General features: G+C 39.4%; 2 protein-coding genes across 3 annotated transcripts in view; both read left to right on the top strand.

Moving 5' to 3' along the window:
• PLGRKT (plasminogen receptor with a C-terminal lysine) overlaps window positions 1–7,849 on the top strand; it is a 31,577-nt gene extending 23,728 nt beyond the window's left edge. The window contains exons 4-6 of one of the 2 annotated variants that reach the window (XM_067316163.1): window positions 744–853; window positions 2,670–2,793; window positions 5,362–5,446. In XM_067316163.1, the coding sequence (XP_067172264.1) occupies window positions 744–853; window positions 2,670–2,793; window positions 5,362–5,382 (255 nt within the window). In that variant the 3' untranslated portion in view covers window positions 5,383–5,446. Of the gene's footprint in view, window positions 1–743; window positions 854–2,669; window positions 2,794–5,361 lie in introns of both variants that reach the window. The other variant, XM_067316164.1, reaches the window with a different exon arrangement.
• Window positions 7,850–12,028: 4,179 nt separating this feature from the next.
• Window positions 12,029–14,572, top strand: LOC136995393 (relaxin-3-like). Its single transcript, XM_067316198.1, has 2 exons — window positions 12,029–12,254; window positions 13,994–14,572. The coding sequence occupies exons 1-2, from the start codon at window positions 12,029–12,031 to the stop codon at window positions 14,359–14,361; spliced, it is 594 nt and encodes a 197-aa protein (XP_067172299.1). The 3' UTR covers window positions 14,362–14,572.
• The last annotated feature ends 6,785 nt before the right edge of the window (window positions 14,573–21,357 follow it).

The raw sequence follows: 21,357 nt of genomic DNA, 5'->3' as shown, positions 1-21,357 counted from the left end.
GAATGGGAGGGATTGTTTAAAAGCCATACTACTTTCTTGTCTGTATTGTAATTTAATAAACTGTTCATTAACAACAAATCCTCCATCATAAGGGTTTTTTAATATGTCACTGAACAGGCAGATATATTCTGACATCTGTTCACTTGCAATTTGAATCAAGAAACTCAAAAATTTGTGTTAGGAAAAACCTATGGCTAACAAAGTTGTATTGCATGAGGAAGAACTTGCCTTATAGGACTCTTGGTTGGTTTTGGTAATGTGGTTTGCTTGTGCTATAAAATGATTAGATGGAATATGAGAAATATTTTTATTTCTCTCTACAGAGTGGAGATTAAACGCAGCTTATACATTATGCATTCTCTGTGCACTGGGATGCATTTGGAATTAACTGTAATAACCTGATTCCTGCATGTTGCATGTGGCTGTATCTTGACTACAGTTTGACATGGACGTATGCATGTGTGCATACATGCTATGCTAGTTAGACAAACCTATTTCTTGTTAAGTACGTTAAAAACGCACTTGAAGTATTTTCTTTCGTACCTTTGGCTGACAGTAGAGCAAGATTATCTGCCCAGAAGAGGATTTAGTGCTTCTGAAGAAATTAAGAGTTGCGTGACTTTGATTAAAGAATGCAGAAGGATATACAAGTCCTATAAAATCAAGGTCACCTTGGACTGACAGTACTAACATGCTGAATGCCCTAAATAATCTTATTTTTTCTTGTTCTTTTTTAAAAACAGAGCGATAAAAAAGAAGAACCCAGGAGTTCTACTGCCAATAGTTCCCTTAAGCTTTATATTTGCCTATCAATACGATATGGGCTATGGGACAATGTTGCAAAGGATAAAAGGTATGTATATAGAAGTCTGTCTGGTTCATACATAGAACCAAGGTTAATATAGTAGACAGTCTCATACCGTTTTAGAATGGCTGGGAGAGAATGGGCAACAGCTTTTTTTTTTTTTTTTTTAATCTCACTCCTACATTTCTTTTCTTTCCTCTCTGTTACAGTCAGATATTTTCCCAGTTAAGAATACTCTACTCACTCTACTCTTACAGCGTTTCCCTCCAGTTCAGATTGTGTGCTGATTTCTCCTCTCTTGATTCTCTTAGAATTCACATTTTTTAAGATTATAAATACAGGTGAAATAAGCACAGCATATTTCAGATGCTGCTGTTTTGGCACAGGGTGAGGATGGTAAGAGCAGTTGAAGGGATACAGAGCAGGAATCATGCCACTTACGTGGCTGGACAGAGTCCTCAGCCAGTCATCTTGCCACAGTGCCCTGCTAAGATGAAAAAAAGTGAGTCCCAGAAAGTGCGATCTTGCCTCATAGTTGCTAACAGTGGACCTCATTAAGTGATCAATGTTGAGGATTGTGGAAAATCTGACAGCTTCATCTGTATTCATTCTGATTCCTAATGAAGGAGACATGCTGAGAGAATGTTCACTTTAAGTCTCCTGATTGGAAAGACCATGGCTCGTCACCTTTATAAATCATTTTAGTTAAATAGGTTGACTTTGCAGTCTGTTACTGAACAGAACACAGAACATACTGAAACTAAATAAAAGTTTGTTTCGGCTCTTTGATTTAGGCTGAAGTTCTAAGAACTAGGTTTCCTAACTGTGTGCACTTTGTTGAGAATAATGTGAGACATTAACTGGACAAACTCCAAGACACTTCCTGTTGCAAATGGGTGCAAACATTTGGGCTGTCTGTTCACCAGTGTATATCTCTGAACATTTATGAACATTCCTAAACCCTACTAAGTACTTTTCCTTGATTTTTTAACATGAAGAGGCAGCTAAGCACAGGGACAAAGACTGGGTGGCTCACAGAAATTAGTGTTAAAAAGAAGGTTAACGCATTCAAAGTGGAAGCAAAACTTGGAATTCAGGTTGTGTTAATTTTTTTTTTTTTATGAGGTAATTTTCATTCCAGAATTTTGAAAAAGTAGACATAAGATAGTTCAAACCCCATGGTAAGAGTATGGAATGCTATTTAATGGACATTAGAGAACAGTGTGGTCCTGTGTAGCTTGAAGATGGGTAATGTGTTATCTATATTTGGAAAGCGATAGGGGAAAGTAATCTTTGCAACTTCAGATCCAGTAGGACAACTCCAGTGGTATGCAAGGCTTACGACAAGGTTTTAGAGGAAAGAATAAGAAAAACTATGGAACCAAATTGACAGTAAGATAAAAAGGAAGAAGCATGCCAAACTAACAGTGTTTTTTTTCCCTAGGAAAATCAGTTTCCTTTTCAAAAAGGAATGTAGTAGATCTACTCTGAACTCATGAAAACATTTAATGTAGTATCACGTGAATATTAAAGTGGCATGAAAGACATGGGGATTAGTAGAAGGGTAAGCATTAGGATAAAGAGGAGATGTCAGAGGGTTGTGCTTAAAGGGGAAGGTTAGCAGGGTTATTAGTGAAGTTTTTCAAGATTTGGCCTGGATCTGCTTTTGTTTTGTATTTGAAATTATGAGTAGATTATACAAACAAAATTTGTGGATGACAAATTTGATTGGTGTCATCAACAGATAAGGAATAATATGTAGTACAAGAAGAACTGATGACCTAAAGAGCTGGGATAATAAAATAGGTTGCAATTTGGTAAGAACAGCAAGAACCTAGAGACTAATAAGGATTTCTACCATCAGAGCTCACCAGCTGGAAATGACAGAAAAAGAGAAAAACCTGAGTATATTAGTTGATCACAGAATGAGTATCATCCAATACTGTGATGAAGTCACGAAAGAGACAAGTGAAGTCTGGGGACATCAGGTGAGGTTTTCTAGTACAGAAAGAAAAATACTGATCCAGAACAACAGTAGTTCCTTCCTTGGAGTTTTATAAATAATTTGGGCTAGTTCTGTGTAAGGAATCTAAAATAACTGAAGAATTACCACAGAATTCTGGGTTTGCTTTGTGAGAGGAAGCTAAGAGGTCAGTTTGTTTAGCCATCTAAAAAGACAACATGGATTTGGGTCTACAGATCCTACTTCCAAGACATGGTAAAGGGAAGTAAAGAAGTTAATTATATTAAGCTGTTAATATCAGTACTAGAATAAATGGGAATAAACTAGCTTGAATAAGTCTAGATTGGAAATCAGAAGAAGGTTTGTAATCATGTGGAAATGAGATTTGGGGTACATCTTTATTTTAAGATAAATTTTAATGAGTTGAAGAGAAGGATTTATGAGACAACTGACCTACAGCCCCAGTCCTTATTGTTATTACTCGGCTGATCTGTGTCCACTCCCAGGCTCTGTTCTCAACCACTCCTCTGCTTGCCTGGCTGTTCCATTTTGTAACGATGAAGCTACAGACCATTCTTGGATTGGTCTCTTCCCTCCCATATGCCTGTCTTCAGCCACTTCCTCTCTTCACGGTCCTTGCTCCAAGGTCTTCCTTGCATCTGAACCACCTTGCTCAATCATCTGTGTGCTCTCCTTCATTCTTTGGAATCAGTCCATAACCCTAGAAAGTTGCTCCATTTCTGCTTCAACAATTACTTTGTCTCTGATCTTGCTTACAGTTAACGTGTTCTTTTATCTTCAGTCTACTGTCCAGTATTTTCTTATGACTTTCTTGTTCTCCCACCTTGAAATAGGAGGGCTTTTTTGCCCTGTTGATAGCTTGGGCCAATTAAGGGGAATATTGAGGATGTAGGAGAAAATACGTGTTTTGAGTTCTGCTTATGCTGTTCAGAAGCCTTAAGCAGGCCAGAGCCGTGTATGAGAACTCAGCTTTCAGGGATGGCAGAGTTGCAGAACAGCCCCTAGGTGCACAGTCTGTTCTGAATGGCTGAGGCACTAAGAATAAACAAATTCTCCAGTGCTAATAACTTTTAGTCATGGACCTTCTGTCTGTGTTCTGGACCTTCCAGGTACATATTGCTGGCCCTTGTTGGACACATGAGGGAGGGGAGAGATTATATAGCCAGCTTCCAACTGCACAGAATTTCTCAGCTAAGCAGTGAAACTCTGGCTGCCTGTTCCAAGGTTTAGAGAGACCACTGTTACTACCCTGAGCCATCTGAGGCGAATGCTGACTGAAGAAACACACTCTAGTGCATATTCTGAGAATGTGTTGGACAGGCACAGAGATTTTGCTGCGCCTATAACATCTCTCTGTTACATAAGATCTCTTGCTGTCCCATAATCTGATGCACTATGTAACTGCATAACACTGTGGTGTTACCAGTCACTGGGAGTGGTAACCAGTGTCATCCTGTTGGATATTACTGATGTATACGTGGAGATCCCATACACTACCGAAACTGCAGCTGAAGAGTGCAGCATTCAGATGTGCTTCGAAGAATGACCGCAGTCCTGGCTGCATGACAATATTCAGGCGGGTTTATTGCACGTAAACAGCGCTTCAAGCCACTTGCCCTAATGATCATCAAAACAGGGGTTCAGGCTTAGGTACCTGGGACAAGATTGTTGACATAGCAGCAAATGGCATCAGCCAAAAATCCCACATTCTTTGCCTAATCTTTATCCTGTCTTATGTCCACAATCAGACCACCACAACTTATGTAGTGCATTTAATCTGTATCTTTGTTTTTTGGATACTTTGTCCTAGTTGTTCTCATTCCAGCCTTATCTGGATCATTTTGCTCCATACAACTTTTTTCCTGCCATGCTGTTAAGACTGCATGTTTGGATCACTCTCTTAGCAAGCCTTTGTGTGAGCAGTGTACTTTGACTAACGCTTCAAGTTCTTTGCTGTCCGCTTTTTGCCTGTAGCCTAACATCTTTCAGCCTAGGGCTGAAACAAGAAGAAAAGTCATGCCAAACTATGTCATGTCTAGGATGGTAGTGTGTACAGGGAATCTACTTATTAAGGTTTATGTACTGTTTTATGTGCATTTTTGTGATCTACCCTTTTCCCAGACTCTCCTAATTGGTCACCCATTTTATGGGACTGGTATGAAGTGCATCCTGATGTGAAGGCCTTGCTGTAACCTCCAGCTGCTATTTCAAAGCATTTGTGTAATACACTTCTAAAAGAAATATAACTCAGTGTAGCTTTTAGGAAAAAGGGGCTAACAGAAATAGCAGCAACAACAACAGAATTGTTTTGGCTGAAGTATTGCTCGGGCTGAATTTGTTTGACAAGATATCTGTTTCAGACCAAACATTTTTGCATGCAGTTATACCACTGGTCCAAAGTCCCTTAAAGACAAACTTAATACTACATGGCATCAACCTCTTTGTAAAATACATAGCTGTGACCTGGTATTTAGTTATTCTGGACCTCAAACAAAAATAGTTAAAATTGAATTTCTTTAATTCTCTTTCATTTAGTTTCTCACTATATATATATATTTTTTTTTTTTTTAAGGTGAAGCAGAGAACATATTAGAGACACAGAGCACTTTGCTAGAACTGCCAAAAGGACCGCTTACTTATGAAGACCTGGAAAAAATGAGAAGAGCTCAGAGCAAGTTCTACATAGAAAAATAGAATATTGTAACAAAGCTTTATATCTGAAATGAATATAATTGTAATCATGTTTTTTGGACTTCAGTGAATCATTAAAGTTTTGAGGAAATTAAGTGCTTTTATAAAATCAAAGATAATTCATTTTTTAAAAAGCAGTACTTTCTAAAGCAATGATTTTCCTCTATATCTCTTGAAAATATCTTTGGTTGCTGTAGTATTTTTTTCCTTGCTTAGAATGAAACATTGAATTCCCACTGTCTAATTAGTCTTTCAATTGTAGCAAAAGTGTATGGTACTGAGATGCAAACTCACTGTAATCAATAAAAATAAGTTAATTGGTGGTTACAAATTTGTACAACTCTGGCCATAATTTTCAAATATATTAGAGCATCCACAGTTCAATTTGAAGTCAGGAATAGACAACTTCTTTGAAAAGACTTTTTTAGTTGCCGTTCTTTTGGCAGTAAACTGACTGCTTCAAATTCTGTAATAAACAGCTTTTATCGAGGAAGTTCAGAAATAAATACGTCACTTGCTAACTGTGTGTTTTATTCTTAGGAAAAAAACTGTATTAAAGTATAAGCAGAGATAATTTCTCAAAAAGAGAAAACAAATTATGTAGCCATTTCCTGAATCTTTTTATGCTTTTTTGACATTCTGAAACTCAGGATAATTTGTTTACACAAAATCAGAGTTTCACTACTAAGATGAATATTAACTTCGGCTAGCAGCAGGCAAAATCATTAATGTATGTTTTGTAATGGTTAGATCCAAGGGGCCTTACAAGTACTGGAAAACTGAGGGATTATTTGCATGCCTTTACTGTAGTATGGTATATACAGAGAATATAATTATAGTATAGTTCAGTGTTCTGACACTATATTTGGCAAAAAAGGGCATCTTTTTCTATTGGAAGTCTTGTTTAAAAACAGATTGTTGTGTGTTTTGGGTGGAAACACTTCACGTGTTAATCTGTGAAGCTGAAAAACAAATGCTCAAAAAGTACTAGTACTGAATCAAGCTTAAGTCTTCTGCTACTGCCCTTTTAAGCTGTAATTTTTGTATTAACAATTTGTTGAGTTAAAAACTTTAACTTCTAGCTGGAGATAATGCCCAAATTAGAAACTGATGTATTTTTGAAGACTACTTCACTGAAATGAGGGTATTGTTACAGTAAGACATGTGACTGTATCATAACAAACACTACTCAGAGGGTATCACAAAAAGATAAAAGCACAATTTTCATACCTTGTGTTAGATCAGTTCCTGAAAGTGCATTCACTTCTGCATTCAAGCACTTTTGCAGTTGGTTCTGTGTGGCTCTCTCATCTGCATGTTAAGGATATGCATATAACTCTGATCTGTAACAGACTTCAAAAGTGATGCATTTTAATGTGCAGAGTGATAAAATAGGTTATAGTAGCTTGTTTGGTTATAATAGCTTGGCCTAGACTTCTAGGATTTACTCAGAAAATGCAACCCAAGACCTCATCATGTTTGCTGCCTGTTCTGCAGCGTAATGGCTCACTACAAAAACACCTGTCCTGACTTGCTGCTATCTTCCGTTCTGTTCCTGGGATTTACGCGCTCCTACTTCTTTTGTTTTGGATAGCTGATCCTCTGCTACCTTTCCGCCAAGTTTTGAAGTGGGCCTTGCTTTTTTGAAGATGTTCAAACAACATTTTATGCTGCCACCTCTATCATCTATTGATACTCTTCCTTCCAACAAAGAAAATTGATTATACCAGCATGTTTTTAGTATCTGTATGTCTTCACCTGTGCCTTTTAATCTACCTTGTAATACTGTGAAATAATTTTTTACAGGGAGAGCAGTTTTAATAGTTCATTCTACATTTTTAGTTACAGCCCTTAGAAAATTAGGAAATATCCATACTGTGAAGTACGAACTAGCATCTGTGTGTTTGTGATAGATGGCTTGCTATGGAGTTTGATCAAAGAGTGGTGCTAAAGGAACCAAGCAGGCTAAGCAAAATAATGACCCCGGTAGCAGTTTGTAGGATATAGCAAGGAAGCTATTTATTATTTCATCCTAGCTAAATTTGAATTTTTTCCCCAAAAGCTAAACTTAAGATCAATAGTGTTAAGCCATTGCAAGTTACCATACAAAAAAGTCAGGGAGGTAAGGCAACTTTAGCTGGACATTTTCCAAAGAGCATCAGTGAAAGTTAACACATTCATATCATAAGGGAAAAACAGCATGCTCTAAACAGGACAGTCTAATGCCAAATCCAGAAATGGATTTAAATGGGCTACACAGAACATGCCAAAGATTGTCAAGAAGTTAAGGGTTAGTCACGTTTACTGCTTTACTTTCTGTTCTTAGCTTTGTTTTTTCTGGATAAATAAACACTTACACTTTGAAGATACTCATTCTGTGTTACTGCATATTTGTTCTACTGCCAGCATCTTACTTGAAACCCTTGCATGTGCCAAACAGTCAGATCTGTCACGCAGATACCCAGTTACAGAGTAGCTGAACTATATAATCACCTTCAGAGAACAATGAAAGCAGGAAGGCTTACCTTTGGCAGGACCTACTTCAGGGAAATGGAAGGACGCTTACAGCACAAGTTGCCCATGATCGTGGTACCAGTTGCATTCACGGAAATAAAACATATAAAATGTCCTGCTGTCTTCGGTTATTGGTGTTCAACTGGCTTCAGCTGCAAGACTTTCTTTAATAGATCACAGCAACTGTCTTCATTTGTTTTCAATAATCATTGGGGAAGAGAAGGAGAATAATGGGGAACTTGTTCTGACCTGAGAGACTCTTACCTTAATTCTGTTGCTTTTTCTGGCCATAGTGTATGATAGCCATGTATCCTGAATCAATGTCATTGAGAGCAGCATTTTTCAGGGAAAGTGAGAGGTAAGTCATGATCAGGTTGTCAAAATTAAACTCTATATATTCTCGTTATAGATACATCTCACTTAGAATCCAAGAAGGTGCATGCTAGTTGAGAGCCACAACTGGCTGTCTGACATTTTAATTGTTAATCTGGTTCTGATAGTACATGAGTATTGTTGAGAAACAAAGTGATTTTTCTGAGCTCTAGTTTGGTCCCCTTCCTTCTTTAATGATTTAATTTTTCTGCCTCCCATATTTAGAGTAGTGAAAGTTTGTTCTGACAATCCTTGCACACATGTTTTGAGGTTATTTGATGACTAGACAGGTGGACTTTCTGCCCCTTTTAAAAGTGGGGGTGGAAAGCACTTACAAAGTGGACAGTTTTCCAGCCAGCCAGTTTCTTTATTATTATTTAATTGCTTAATCAGTCTTGGAATTTATTGGAAGTTCAGTTTTCTTTATTTTTGAACTATTAGCCTTATTAAAGGTGAACTGCTCCTTTCAACAACCCACTATCACTTTCTGATAAAACCCTACATAGGTAGCTGGTAACTCTGATACTCAGTCATCAATCACATGCATGCAGTGGTATTTCACATTTCTTGCAAAATCCTGTCCACTACAAAGCAAACCACAAAACTATTTAAAATTTATGTGAGCAATTTTCAAAAACCACATAGTTCTTGCAGCAGTGAACTCCATGAATTTGAACTGAAGTCTCTGAATGAAGACTAATAAAACCTATACATTTGTGTCCTAAGTCCGATCTCCTGTATAGATTCTGTGATATTTAGCATGGGATTAAGCCTTTCATTCAGTCAAGGTATTATTAAAGGATATGTTTTTTTGTTAACCACCTGTTTTCATGAAACATTTTCCACCTGCTATAAAATGTGATTTCTATAGGTCAGGAAATTCAAAAGTTAGTAGAGGGGAGAGAAATGGTGTGATCGTATGTACCCTATTTTAGGAAACTAAAAATAAAAATACGTGCATTGGGACAATACATTATATGTACCTATCTTGCAAAATCCTACAGATCACAAATAGAATTTCATTTTTTTGCTGTGCTACTGTCTGTTAATAATACAAAAATTTTAGTAAGAAAATAGATAGTTCAGATTGGCTGAGCTACTACACAAATATTTAAATTATTTATATTCTTCTGCATCTGTTATCTTGAATACAAGCCAGATTTTCTGGCTTTGATGAACAGCTAAACCAACTTAATCTCTGACTTGATTTAAATTCTTGGCAAATTAATGAAAGATTGCTAGTAAAGCTTTTCTATATAAAATCCTGTATGATTTAAAGTTACATGACTTATTTAGTCAGTTTCTTTATAACCTATTATTCAAATCACAATAAATCTAGTCAAAAGTCTTTAAAAGAAAAGCAGCGTTAAAATGTGACCAGAAGCAAAATACTGAGTAATGCACCATACTAGCAAAACAGCATTAAGTGTAGTAACATATGTCAATGTCAGACTATTGCCAGCTCAATCAGATATGATCCTTAATAAAACTCATTAACTCGCTGACTGCTGTTGTAGTCTTTAATCCTAGTAAGAGAGCTTTTGTAGCCCATGCTTATCAACAAGAAGAGCGATGAAGGATGTTGCAGTGTGAGCTGCCTTGAGGAACTATGAATGCCTTCGAAAGACGTTCCCTCAGGGGCTTCAAATAGCTCGTGCTATAGCCTCTACCAGCAAGCACGATGGAAGGCACAGAAAGTATTGCCTTTCTCCTTCAGTAGTCCTCACGAAGAAGCAAGTGAGGTCATGGGACTTGTCTCTCAAGCAGCTGTAATCAGAGGTTATGTGCTTCAGACAGTTGCAAAACTGAGGTTCTTGCTAAAGGAACAGCTGGCCACCATGCCTTCCTTTCCTTAGGCAGACTTGGATAGGTATCACAGTAACTGATTTTCCAGTTAAATTTGAAATGAAAACATGGGGAGGCTTTACTACTAGTTTGACCATGAAAGATTGATATCTAGCGACAAGTCTTGAATTTGCCTGTTGAAAAACTCTAAGAAATACATATCCTAGATTTTCCTGCTTTTAAAGACTGGATCCAGTATTGACTATGGACATCAAAGTGTGATATAGAATAAATGACATTACTTTACAAGCTTTACTTTAAAATCACCAAGGCAGTTGCTACCTAGCTCAGGAGGTGCCTTCCTTATTGCTTTGAAAGTTTTGTTAGTGCTCTTGCACATGACCATAGCTCCCTAATCTCACTAACTGAAAACAGCTCCTTTGCCCAAAAGCCCACTTTATCCCTGAATAAACTCACTTGATGGGGTAGGCATTTTCAGAAAAGGTGTGATACACCAACGGGATCGAGCTGTTGCTCACTTAAAAAATGTAAGCTGTGATTACTGCTGCCCAACTTGGATGGAAGAGAAGGGCAATAACAACTTTAACCCAGAGAGAAACTGATCTAGTCTTTGTCCTTGAAGAGTTTCTGATTGACAGCGTCCACTTCTGAGGATTGCATACGAGTAACAGTGAAATGATAGTTTGTCTGCTGTTGAAGCACTATCACTGTCCAAAATGTTTGAGATTGGACCAAAAAGAGAGCCAATATATAAGCAGCTCTAGCTTACTCACTGTTCTAGTTCCCAATGACCTCTTTCTAGATGCAGCTCAGTGTAAAAAACGTAAATCCTCCTTGAGAAGGTGTATGGAGTCTATGTCTTCCAGCACGGGTGAATCATTCACCTTTGTACACTAGGCTGTGGAAATAAGTTTTCTTTGTGCTTTTCTTCTGGATGGAGTTTTTAAGGTTTTTTTTTTTCTATATACCAACAGTACTCAGAGAATGGAAAGCATAGCCCTCATGCAAAAAGCTCTATAGACAAGTGCTTTATTGCGTTTTTGCAGAGGTGAACTTTTTCCTGTTTTTTCGCAGTATGCATGTTTATAAAAGGGCACAGCAGCAATTCCTTGTCGAGTTAGTAAAAGGAAGCAGGGTTAGGTGTGCGTGGAGCACAGTCCGGCCGGGCAAGGCCGCCCTCGCCTGCAGGAGCCTGCGGGGGGCTGCTGGTGAGGCAGCTCTGCAGGTGCAGAGCTTGGGATCCCGAAGCAGCTCGTGCAGAAGCAGGGGCCTCTGAAGGTTATGGCTGCAATGTGAACTCCAGAGGAGTTCAGGCTTTTAAATCCCGCTGCAGGTGTCTGCACCTTCTGGGGAATTTCATTTCCTTCAGTTCACTTGCCTTTGCCTTTCTCCTCCAAACACAGTTTTCAGGGTTTGAGAGGAGTTCTGCCGTTTCTGGAAAGAAAAACCAGCGTGGAAGTTTTTCACGTTTTCAGGAAGTTAAAGAGCAATTCGACGGCCTCCAAACCTGGCCCCTGACACGGGACGGGGGCAGCTGAAGAGAGCAGCGGCTGCCCCGCGGAGGAGCGCGGCGGGGGGCTGCTGGCTGCGCTGCTCCCGCAGGCGACGGGCAAACGCCCCCGGCGAGGCGGCGGGGCGCCCCTGCCAGCCGGGGGAAGGGGGAGGCCGGCGGCGGCGGCGGCGGCGCCCCGGCCGCGGGGACGGGGCTGGGGCGGTGACTCAGCGCTGCCCGCGCGCGGCCGCGCATATAAGGCGGCGGCGGCGGCGGTGGCTGCGGCGCGCGCGGGGCGGCCGTTGGGCTCGAGGGCGGCGGCCGTTGGGCTCGAGGGCGGCAACGGCAACCGCGGCGCGGGGCGATGGGCGCGAAGCTGCGGCTCCTCTGCGCCGCGGCGGCGCTGCTGTGCGCGGCGCTGCCGGGGCGGCTGGGCGCCCGCAGCGGTGCCGCGGCGGCCGGGGGCGAGGGGGACGGGTACGTGGTGAAGCTGTGCGGCCGGGAGTTCATCCGCGCCGTCATCTTCACCTGCGGCGGGTCCCGCTGGAAGCGGCTCTCCCTGCTGGCCGTGCAGCCGCCGCCCGCGGCCGGTGAGTGAGCGGGGCGCGTGGGGACCGAAGAGCTCGTGGCCGAGGCTCCCCGCGATAACGGGTTTCCGAAAAAAAGAAAGAAAAAAGGGGGAGGAGGGGGGAAAGCATGCTTTCTTCTGCTTAACTGTCCGGCGACCCGTGATACGCCCGCGGGAGGGGTGGGCAGTGCCTCGGCAGCCCCCTCGGCTGGCGAGACCGGGGTTAACGCTGCCCCCGCCGGGCGCCCCGGGCGGCGCCGCTCGGGCCCGGCTGCGCACTCGGGTTTGCACCGCTCCGCTGGCGCTGCTCTGTGCCGGGGGGTGGTTGCAAACCACAGCAGTCCGCCAGAGTAATTTTAAATGATGAGCCTCTGACTAGTGAAAACAACTTTTTTTTTTTTTTTTTTTTTTTACCAGGAAGACTTTGAAATTATCACTACAATGTGTGATAAAGGAGCACTTAGTGCTTTTAATGACTTGTGATATTGAAAAAAAAAAAATGGAGAAATCAAGCAGTCAGTGAAGCGCTATTCTGGGGAAAGTTGACTTCCGAGTTGTAACAAGTGGTATACCTGGTCTCTGATGCTGTGATTGAGTTGTTTCCCAGCGGGCTTTGTTCTCCTTTTTATTAACAGCAGCTTGTGAGAGCCCCCGTCGTGGAGAAGACACCCCGCTGTGCTGCGTGCTAGCTAACAAGAAGTCTTTCTCTTCCCCAAGAGACTAATGAATTGTAGTAACTATCAGACTAGTAAAGCAGCTACAAATACTTGTGGTTTTGTACGCATTTGGGCAGTTGTTCTGTTTCTGTTTGAAAGTTAGCATATATCTATTAATTGGCTATATTTGAGCAAACATAGTGTTCACTGGATCAAGTACTCATGTTATTTCAGCTACCTGGAAAAAAAATTAACAGCTAAGTTAAGAGCACAAGACAAACAGTTATTTCAGAATTTTTTAACTTAAGAATTGAAGAAACTGCCTTTCCCCATATTAGCTGAAATAAGCAGTGCTGCTTACTTTATAGTAGTAAAAACAAGAGAAACAGTGTGATGTGGATGGGAATACAACTAGGTTTTTGACAACACCAGGGTCAATGAGATCAAGTACATTTTCAAGTGAATTCTGCAGACCTGTGCTGTGCCTCCTTCTTGTAGGACAAGGAAAGAATAAATGAAAGAGAAATGAGTGGAAAGAATCCACTGAAAATAGCTATAGAAAATTACAATATATAAGAAGCAGTTTATATAAAAATTCTTGTTTTAGTCCAGTGTTCAGTCCTTTCCCCTCCATTTGTTCTTCAAATGATGCTGGTTGGTGTGATTGTGAATGGGAGAGGAGTGGTCTAATCTAATTCTTAAGTCACATGACAAAACTTTGGTATTTAGTGTTTTTACAACAAAATTTTATTGTAATAGAACAGTGAACATCCTGTATTGAAGCATCTAAACCAACAACGCTGCGGTTGTGATAGGATGTCTGTACCTCAGTCACAGTTCTAGCAGGGTACTTCCCATGTCTGACAGGACCTGTCCTTCCTTATTACTTAAGCAGCAAAGCTTTCAAAAGATAAAGATTCCCCTACAAATAAGCTGCAAGTAAATCGTGGAATGGACACTCTGCAGTACTGACAGTTCTCTTTAATAAAAATGATTTGCTTATTGCTGGCTAAATGTGTTTTTTCTGCTTCTAGAGCTATGTGCTTCTTTTGATGCTCCTTATAATAATGTTTTAACTTTTTTAAAAAATCTTCTCTTTAAACAGATTTTGTTGAAACAGCAAGTAACAAACTACTGGGAAACCTAAAGCTGCAGTCAGTTCCAGGTCCTGAACTGGAGCAGCTGCAGAGAAGCAACCCCCTGCTTGAATGGGAGATGCTGAAAGACTTTTATAATTTAAATGACTATATTGAATATGTACCCGTGGCAGACGACGTCAAAGAACTTCTTCTCCAGATAGAAGAAGCTGTTCAGAAGGACAGGGGAGGAACGGGAATTGCAAACCCCATGGGATCAAACAATTTCCTCTGGGCCAAGTATCCCAGAAGAAAACGGGAATCTCTGGGTTTGGCAGGAATGTGTTGCAAATGGGGCTGTACAAAAGCTGAAATTAGTACTATATGCAGAGTTTAAAATTCTCCCTGCGCTTATTTTATATGCATGGAATCAGTGTTAGTGGCAGTGCTACTTGTTTGAGTACTGTACAGAGGAAGAAAACTCTCACTGTATTTTATTTTGTCTGTAAACGCTGGTAAATGCTGCTGGTTTTCTTTAAAAAAAGAAAAAATCCACAAATGTAACTGTAATGACTTTGTTTTGTTGCAGTAACTTTTGATCTATATTTTTTACTAAACCTTTACAATTCCTTTTAATGTCTAGTCTTTAAACTTATGGTACAAATCTAATATCATATATTTGTAACACTTGAAGTTCAGTGTTTCATTAAAGAGTAATTATACTAAATATTTTAGAATTGTTTTTTCTCCATCATCAGAAAGAACATCCCATGATGTTCTTGAGCTTAAATTCTTGGTATGGAACTGTACAAAAAGGTTATTCTTCTGATTGAAACTTCTGTGAACACTGACTCTGCTTGTTGCTTATTTTGAATACTATTTTTCCCTTTCCTTACAATTGCAGAATTGGTTTATGCTATATCATCTTTCTAAGAACTTTACCACAACACAATACTTGTAGCCTGTCGTAGCATGACATAGCCTAAATATTTCTTCCTACTCACATGGTTAGCAGATGAAGTGTTAACACTTCAAGTGTTCCTGGTTTACCTTACTTTCCCCCTTTTCTCCCATTACTGCCTAGATTGGCAGTTGGATATGCTTCAAATAACTGTTATTCTACAGTCATCTTCCCGTGTGTTTCTATGTTGTGCTGACCTACACTACTTCAGATATATTTCTTAATTGCTGCTGTATTTGTAAATTATTTTAATCTTTGTAGCTTCTATACTTTTTTGCTTTCCACTGACTGTTCTCAGCTGTAACAAGTTGTATTTCTAACTATGCTGCTGATGACTTGAAGCTTTTTTTTTTTCCTGACCTTACTGGTGCTTGTGGTAACTGGTACCATAACTTTAGTTTTGTAGCACTAACTACATATTCATTAAACCATTCCTAAACAGCAGAGCACATTTCAGTTGACTGAGTAGTAAACTTCATAGCTTAGACTACGCCATCATTACTCTTGGCTGGTGATGCTTTGTTCTTCAAATTGTCCTTTGAAACGTGTTCTTTGATTAAACTAGTGCTTAATGAGATAATTGCATCCCTTCTTTATACTTCTTCCTCAGATATTATTATGATTCCAGCACTTAGGCATCTATCTTTCTTTTAAAACATATCATTTTATTCAGTAGAGGCTGGGAGGAATAGGCATTCACTATGAACATGTGATGAACACTGTTATCTTCCAGCTTTGTCCAGGACTGAAAAGGACTATCTCTTTAGTCATTGTATTTAAATTCCAATGATATGGTAACAATAATGTTTAGCAGGAAATGGGTTATCTTTTTCCAATCTTTTATTGTAGCGAATGTGAGATGCCTTTTTTTTTTTTTCAGCCTGAGTAGAAAAAGTAACTGTATAAAGTTCTCTTGCAGTTTTCTTTGCAACTGTCTAGTTAAGGTTCTGTAGCCATTTGCTTTCTGAACCTTAGCTTCCAGCTACTCCATGACACAGAAAACTTTGATTTTGGAGACTACTAGTCTAGATCAGGATTTTGTATGAGAATGTAAGAAGAATTTGAGGGGAAATACTTTTTTTTTTTTTTTTTGCTAGGATCAAGAGCTTTGGAAGTTCAGATTCCTTACTATGATAGAGACTAAATGTTGCATGGAATGCCTAAGAAAAGATACCGAAGTAAGACAGAGAAAATGTCCTGCTCAATGCAATTGAAAATTAGTCAGTATGTTTTGTTCATTTTGCTAGAAAACTTTCTGCTAAACTTTTAGAGTGAAATATTGGGAAAAGGGAGTATTACGTATGCTACTTACTCAACTTGTTTACTCCACTACCACTGATCTGTCTGGGTACAAAGCATGTAATAGCGAGCAGGCTTCCTCCTCCTTTTGTGAAACAAAGATGTAGTTCAAACCTGAAGCTTGTGAGCCTAAATCTTGAACAGAACAACCAGGAGTTTAACTTTCAGAGTTAGACATAACCCAGCATTAAAACTATAAATAATGTAGGAGGAAATTAATGTACAAGATGAACTGTTTCATGCTGAGACAAAATTATAAATAGAAACATCAGTCTTTATCTGACGTGTGAGTCAAGATACGTCAGTATGCATAACCTGGAGAAAGGGTGAAATTCATGGTTTCATGTGGTTCCTTAGTAGTCCTACTCTTTAAAGGCTTTAGCGGGTCAGCCATGACAAATACCAAATAAATTGAATTAAATTGAAATTCAATCTCTATTTTACAGTATTGAAATATTTGACTGTATTCACTAGAGTATCCAAAGGCTTTGTTTTAAAGTGAATGGAGTCCTCCAACACTCTTAAGCTTTCTTTGAGAGTAGATCATATTTTTTGGAGGTTTCCTTGCAGTGTAATCACAAGTGACAATTACATGTCACTCAGTTGCCATGGGTCTAGTCATGTGACAGGATACAATCTGTTTCTGACTACATGACTTAGTGTCCAAACACACTTTTGTAAGACCAGAAGCAAATCTAGCACATAAAATGAGGTGCCTGACTCGTAGTTATATAGTGGAAGCAAACATATTTCGGTAAGACAATGCTGTAGAAGTGGGGCTGTAAAAAACTCATACAGAAAAGGTTGTTGCATCTGAGTTTACTTTGAATTGGTTCTGCATTATCAATCGTTCTGTCGTGAGGGGAGGCCGGCGCAGAGAACGCACACAGACTAATTTACTTAATCCGGTTACAAACCAGAAAATAACACCTCACTGATTGCTGAGCCTGCAATAATCGCATGCGGCGAAAAGCAAATCAGAAAAGCTGCACTCTTTCCCTGCTGAAAGGGAGGAGGCGCTTGCTGACATTTAAGTACCAGAGCTGATGGTGCACAGCATCCTCTCCCAGGGGGATGATGCTGGAGTCACTGCGCTTCTCCCAGGTTCCCAGTCTTGTAGGCAAAACTGTTTCTTATACTTCATTACCTTTATGTTTTCACTATGTACAGAGTGTTTTGCATTGGTTGAAAATACATTTTTGTTGTGTTCTAAAACTGGTTCTGCATACATTTCAAGGTTGCATTCCTTTAGTGACCAGTATTTGACCGTTTCTGGTTTGTGCTTGCACCCTCAGAGACCTGTGATGCCACCTGATGCTTGTTCCCTGGGCTTGTTCTTTCAAGGAGTGCCTGGTCAAGGACTGGGGTGAAAAAACTTGTTCTGTTACTGTAGAGGAGCTTCCAGGCTTGCAGTTTTTGCTTTTAGCACAGGCTTTTGCCATCTGCAGTCACAGCCAAAGAGAGTTAACAAAACAAAAAAGCCCAACAATTATTAGTAATAGAAGAGAAATGAGGCAACGGTTAGTCATTTAGAAGCACATCCGAGAAGGTGAAGATAATTGAGTATCACTGTTCTCACAAAGGTAGACTACTGGGAAGATGCTCACACAGGAAGAGTGAGTAGGAATAAAAGTAAGAGCAGGAAATATTAACAGCAAGAACAGACAACAACATAAGAAAGTGTGTTTGTGTGTGGGGAGGAAACAGGGCAAGCCTGGAGCACCTGAAATAGTACTTCATGAGCTATTTATTCCATTTTCCAATTCCAATTTCTTTCCACGCAGAAATTTTATGGTGAAATAATGATGAAGTCAAAAGGAAAATTTAGCTCAATGAGAAAGTCCTGAACTGTGTTAAAGATGGAGTTTTAAGAAGTGTTTAGCTCAAAAAAAAAAAAAAAAAAAAGTTAGGGACTGAATAATACACTAAATATATGGACCAAATGTAATGCTGGTTGGAATTGATAAGAAAGAGAAACAAATGTTAAGAGTCTATAGACTTTCAAGAGTTGGGTCAACAAATAAATTTCTAGACATCCACCACTGGATGCTGCTGAGGTTTAAAATACATCTTTCCCCACTGGAAATGAACTTAGGCTCATTCATGCTTTTATTTCTAATAGAAGGAAAAAGACAGTTCTGAACTATTGGCTCTATAACTGTACTTAACATTAAATTTCTCCTTGAGGTGCTACAAAATGTTACTGGAAACTTGTAGTATGGATTTAAAGATGAGGCAGTAGAATGAGTTATAATGATCTGCTAAAACTGTAAAGTAACAGTTGTGGCCTGAAACCAAAAATCACTGTCAGTTATTTTTGTAGATTTTTTCCCCCAAATACAATCAGTAATATCTAGTACTAGCGTACGGGAAAAGTGAGATAATGTTTGTTTTCTCCATCTGTTTAATTAATCATGTAACACTGCAGCTAACATGGAATCTATGCATCCAAAAATGCAGAGATACAGTAGTAGGGTCAACTTTTTGCACGTAGTTTAAACGGATCACCTTCTGAGCAGCACAGCTCACACCATTTATAATATACATCATCAGCCATATCTCTTTTTCTTGTAGGGTACTTAGCTTTAGGACACCTGTTGACTTCCTTTTGAATGGCAGTTCTTGTTTTTCCTGTATTCTTCTGAGAAGCTGCTTCCGGTTGTTCATCTAGGTCATCTAAGATGGGTATGTTTTCATTATCACCTGAAGGAAAAGGGTTCTTTGGTGGCCTTTTCTTCATGGTGGCCTGCTTTTCTACTGCAGTCCTACCTAGTTCAGAACCCAAGCCTCACCTCAGCCTGAAATTTTCCATTTCCTTGTTACTATTGGCTTACCTAGAATCTGCTTATGGAGATTTTACATTCTAATTCCAAAATTTTAATAATGTGGATGTACTGATGAACTCTAGGAGCAGATGGCCCCACTAGTAAAATTACTGTTTAATTAGGGATAATCCACAGCTATATATACAACGGCTCTTCCTGCTTCATTCCCAGCAGTGCCTTTTTAAAAACCCGTCAGAACTCTTCATCTAAATTAGTAAGCAATGCAAGGAAGGATAGTTTGTCATATGACTAAAGCCAAGCACCTCAGACGATGATAAGGTAGAAGTCTGACTGTACACAGAAATAGAGTTTAGTGGTCCTTAGTGGCACTAATGTGAAATTTGGAGTTTGGGTCATGGTTGAATGGGGATTTTCAGGACTGCAGTTCTTCATACCAATGAACTCCCAATTCCCAGTTTAGGTGACTGAATGTCTTTTCAGACTGGATTGTGATTTTTCCCAAAGACTACGTTGCATGTCTGTAGCAGAGAAGAGGTTTATGCCTGTCTCTCAGTTCCCGGACAGTGGCCCCTAGTCAAATGATCTGACATATGTCTGTTTCATTTTTGCTGTCATGACAAAAACTGATTTGCATTAGATAAAAGGAGGGAAAAATTAGTCTTCAGTCCGTCTCTTGTATTCAGAAAATTAAAGTGACATGACAAACATCTTTACCAGCAGCAACGTTTCTGCTGCCATTTCTGAAACAGGTAGTACATGTAAATGTACTTACCGAGAACTATCTAACCAATCCTAGAGACCTAAAAAACACAGCTCACTCCTACTTCTAGCCCTATTTCATCAATTTCTTATTTTACCAATTTTTTGATGTAAATCAAACAGAAAATGCTAGTTTTCCTGAGTTACTGGAGTAAATGTGGTATCCTACTGTTTTTGTGTTTTCTTTTTTCTCAATAGATAGGCAGGGGAAAAAAGTTAGCTTGTATTTCTGTTTGCTGGCAAAGTCAGAAACAGACCTAGAGTAATCACTCCAAGATTTTGGAAGACTTTCTGAAACTAATCTTACCTCCTCAGCAAACAGCAGAGATGCAACAGAAAATGCAAACTCCTTCCCTACCCAGCAAAATAGAGCCTGGATACATTTTTATCCACCTACTGGTCCACAGTCACCAGTATCAGCAAGTAGCTAATTCCCTCAGGAAAGAGGCCCCTTTTCTCACCTGTGCCACAGGTTGCCTTTACACGTTGAGCAAACATTTCATTGCACAGCTTTGACACGTAGCCGTGCACACGCAGCTGCCCTGTGCGCAGCCGCAACGAGCACAGGAGCTGCTGGCTCCTCTCCTGAATTTTTGCCCCATCAGTTCCTTGACTGTCACACATGCCGCTTTGTGCCAAACACTGTGCCCTTTGCCGTGTGTTTGCCCAGTCCTGTTTTCTGACTAATATACTCTAGAGAACCAGCACCACTAAGACGGAAAGCAAAAGAGCACTAGTATGTGCACCAGCCTCTTTTCTCCCCTTAACCTCCCCCGTCTACATTTCTCTGGCACTGGAGTTCTCCTACATTCAGTTTGCAATGCTAAAATTTCTTCTTCAGTGACAGTTATTTTCATTTTTTAACCTTTAAGTGTGTAAAGCCAGGTCTGTATCTATGAATTTTCAAGAGCACATCATTGGTAAGGTGGCTGAGTGATGTAGCAACTCTCACATATAGAAGCTCAGATGAGAATCAAAAACTAGGCATTCTGCTATCTACTGGATAACACAGACAACTATTAACACACACTGCTTGATCAAAATAGCAACATACTTCCTTACAAAATTAATTGCATTAGAATTATGCAATGTTATAGACAACAGCAATTGAAAAATATTATACTTTTAATCATGAGTTGTTTAGGATATTAGATGGCAGGTATATTCAGTATTTTTTAACCCTGGTAAGTGATATTTATTCAAAACTTGCTCACAGACTTGAAATTTCAGTTATAGCTCACAGCATACATTTGCTGTGAGTTTGCTTTGTATTAGACTCTGTTCTTCAGATATAATCCCAAAATTTTTCAATAAGCAAAAGCATAAATCAGAAAAGGCTATTTTCAGTATGACAGCTTCCACTTTTCTAGGGATAGCTCTTTCTGTGGCCTTTCATTTGCTTAATGTTGTAAATAAATAAGAAATAAAGTGGATGAGTGTATGTGAACCTTAATATATCTGTTTCTTTAGGAAAAGGTTTTAAAAGGTAGCAAATTTTGGAGTACTAGGATTACTTAAAAGAAGCATTGGAACATAGTTAAAAGTGCATGGTGATCCAGACAATGCAATTTTCACAAATTTTTGTCTT

This window comes from Apteryx mantelli, chromosome Z (assembly GCF_036417845.1).
Source record: "Apteryx mantelli isolate bAptMan1 chromosome Z, bAptMan1.hap1, whole genome shotgun sequence".
In the NCBI taxonomy this organism is placed as follows: Eukaryota; Metazoa; Chordata; class Aves; order Apterygiformes; family Apterygidae; genus Apteryx; species Apteryx mantelli.
Note: the sequence above shows the minus strand (reverse complement) of the source record. Positions and strands in the feature narration are given on the sequence as shown.

Excerpts from the sequence above, each read along its gene's own strand:
- LOC136995393 (XM_067316198.1), top strand. The coding sequence starts at position 12,029 with ATGGGCGCGAAGCTGCGGCTCCTCTGCGCCGCGGCGGCGCTGCTGTGC. Across the intron at positions 12,255-13,993 it reads GCAGCCGCCGCCCGCGGCCG|ATTTTGTTGAAACAGCAAGT; the intron begins GTGAGTGAGCGG and ends CTCTTTAAACAG.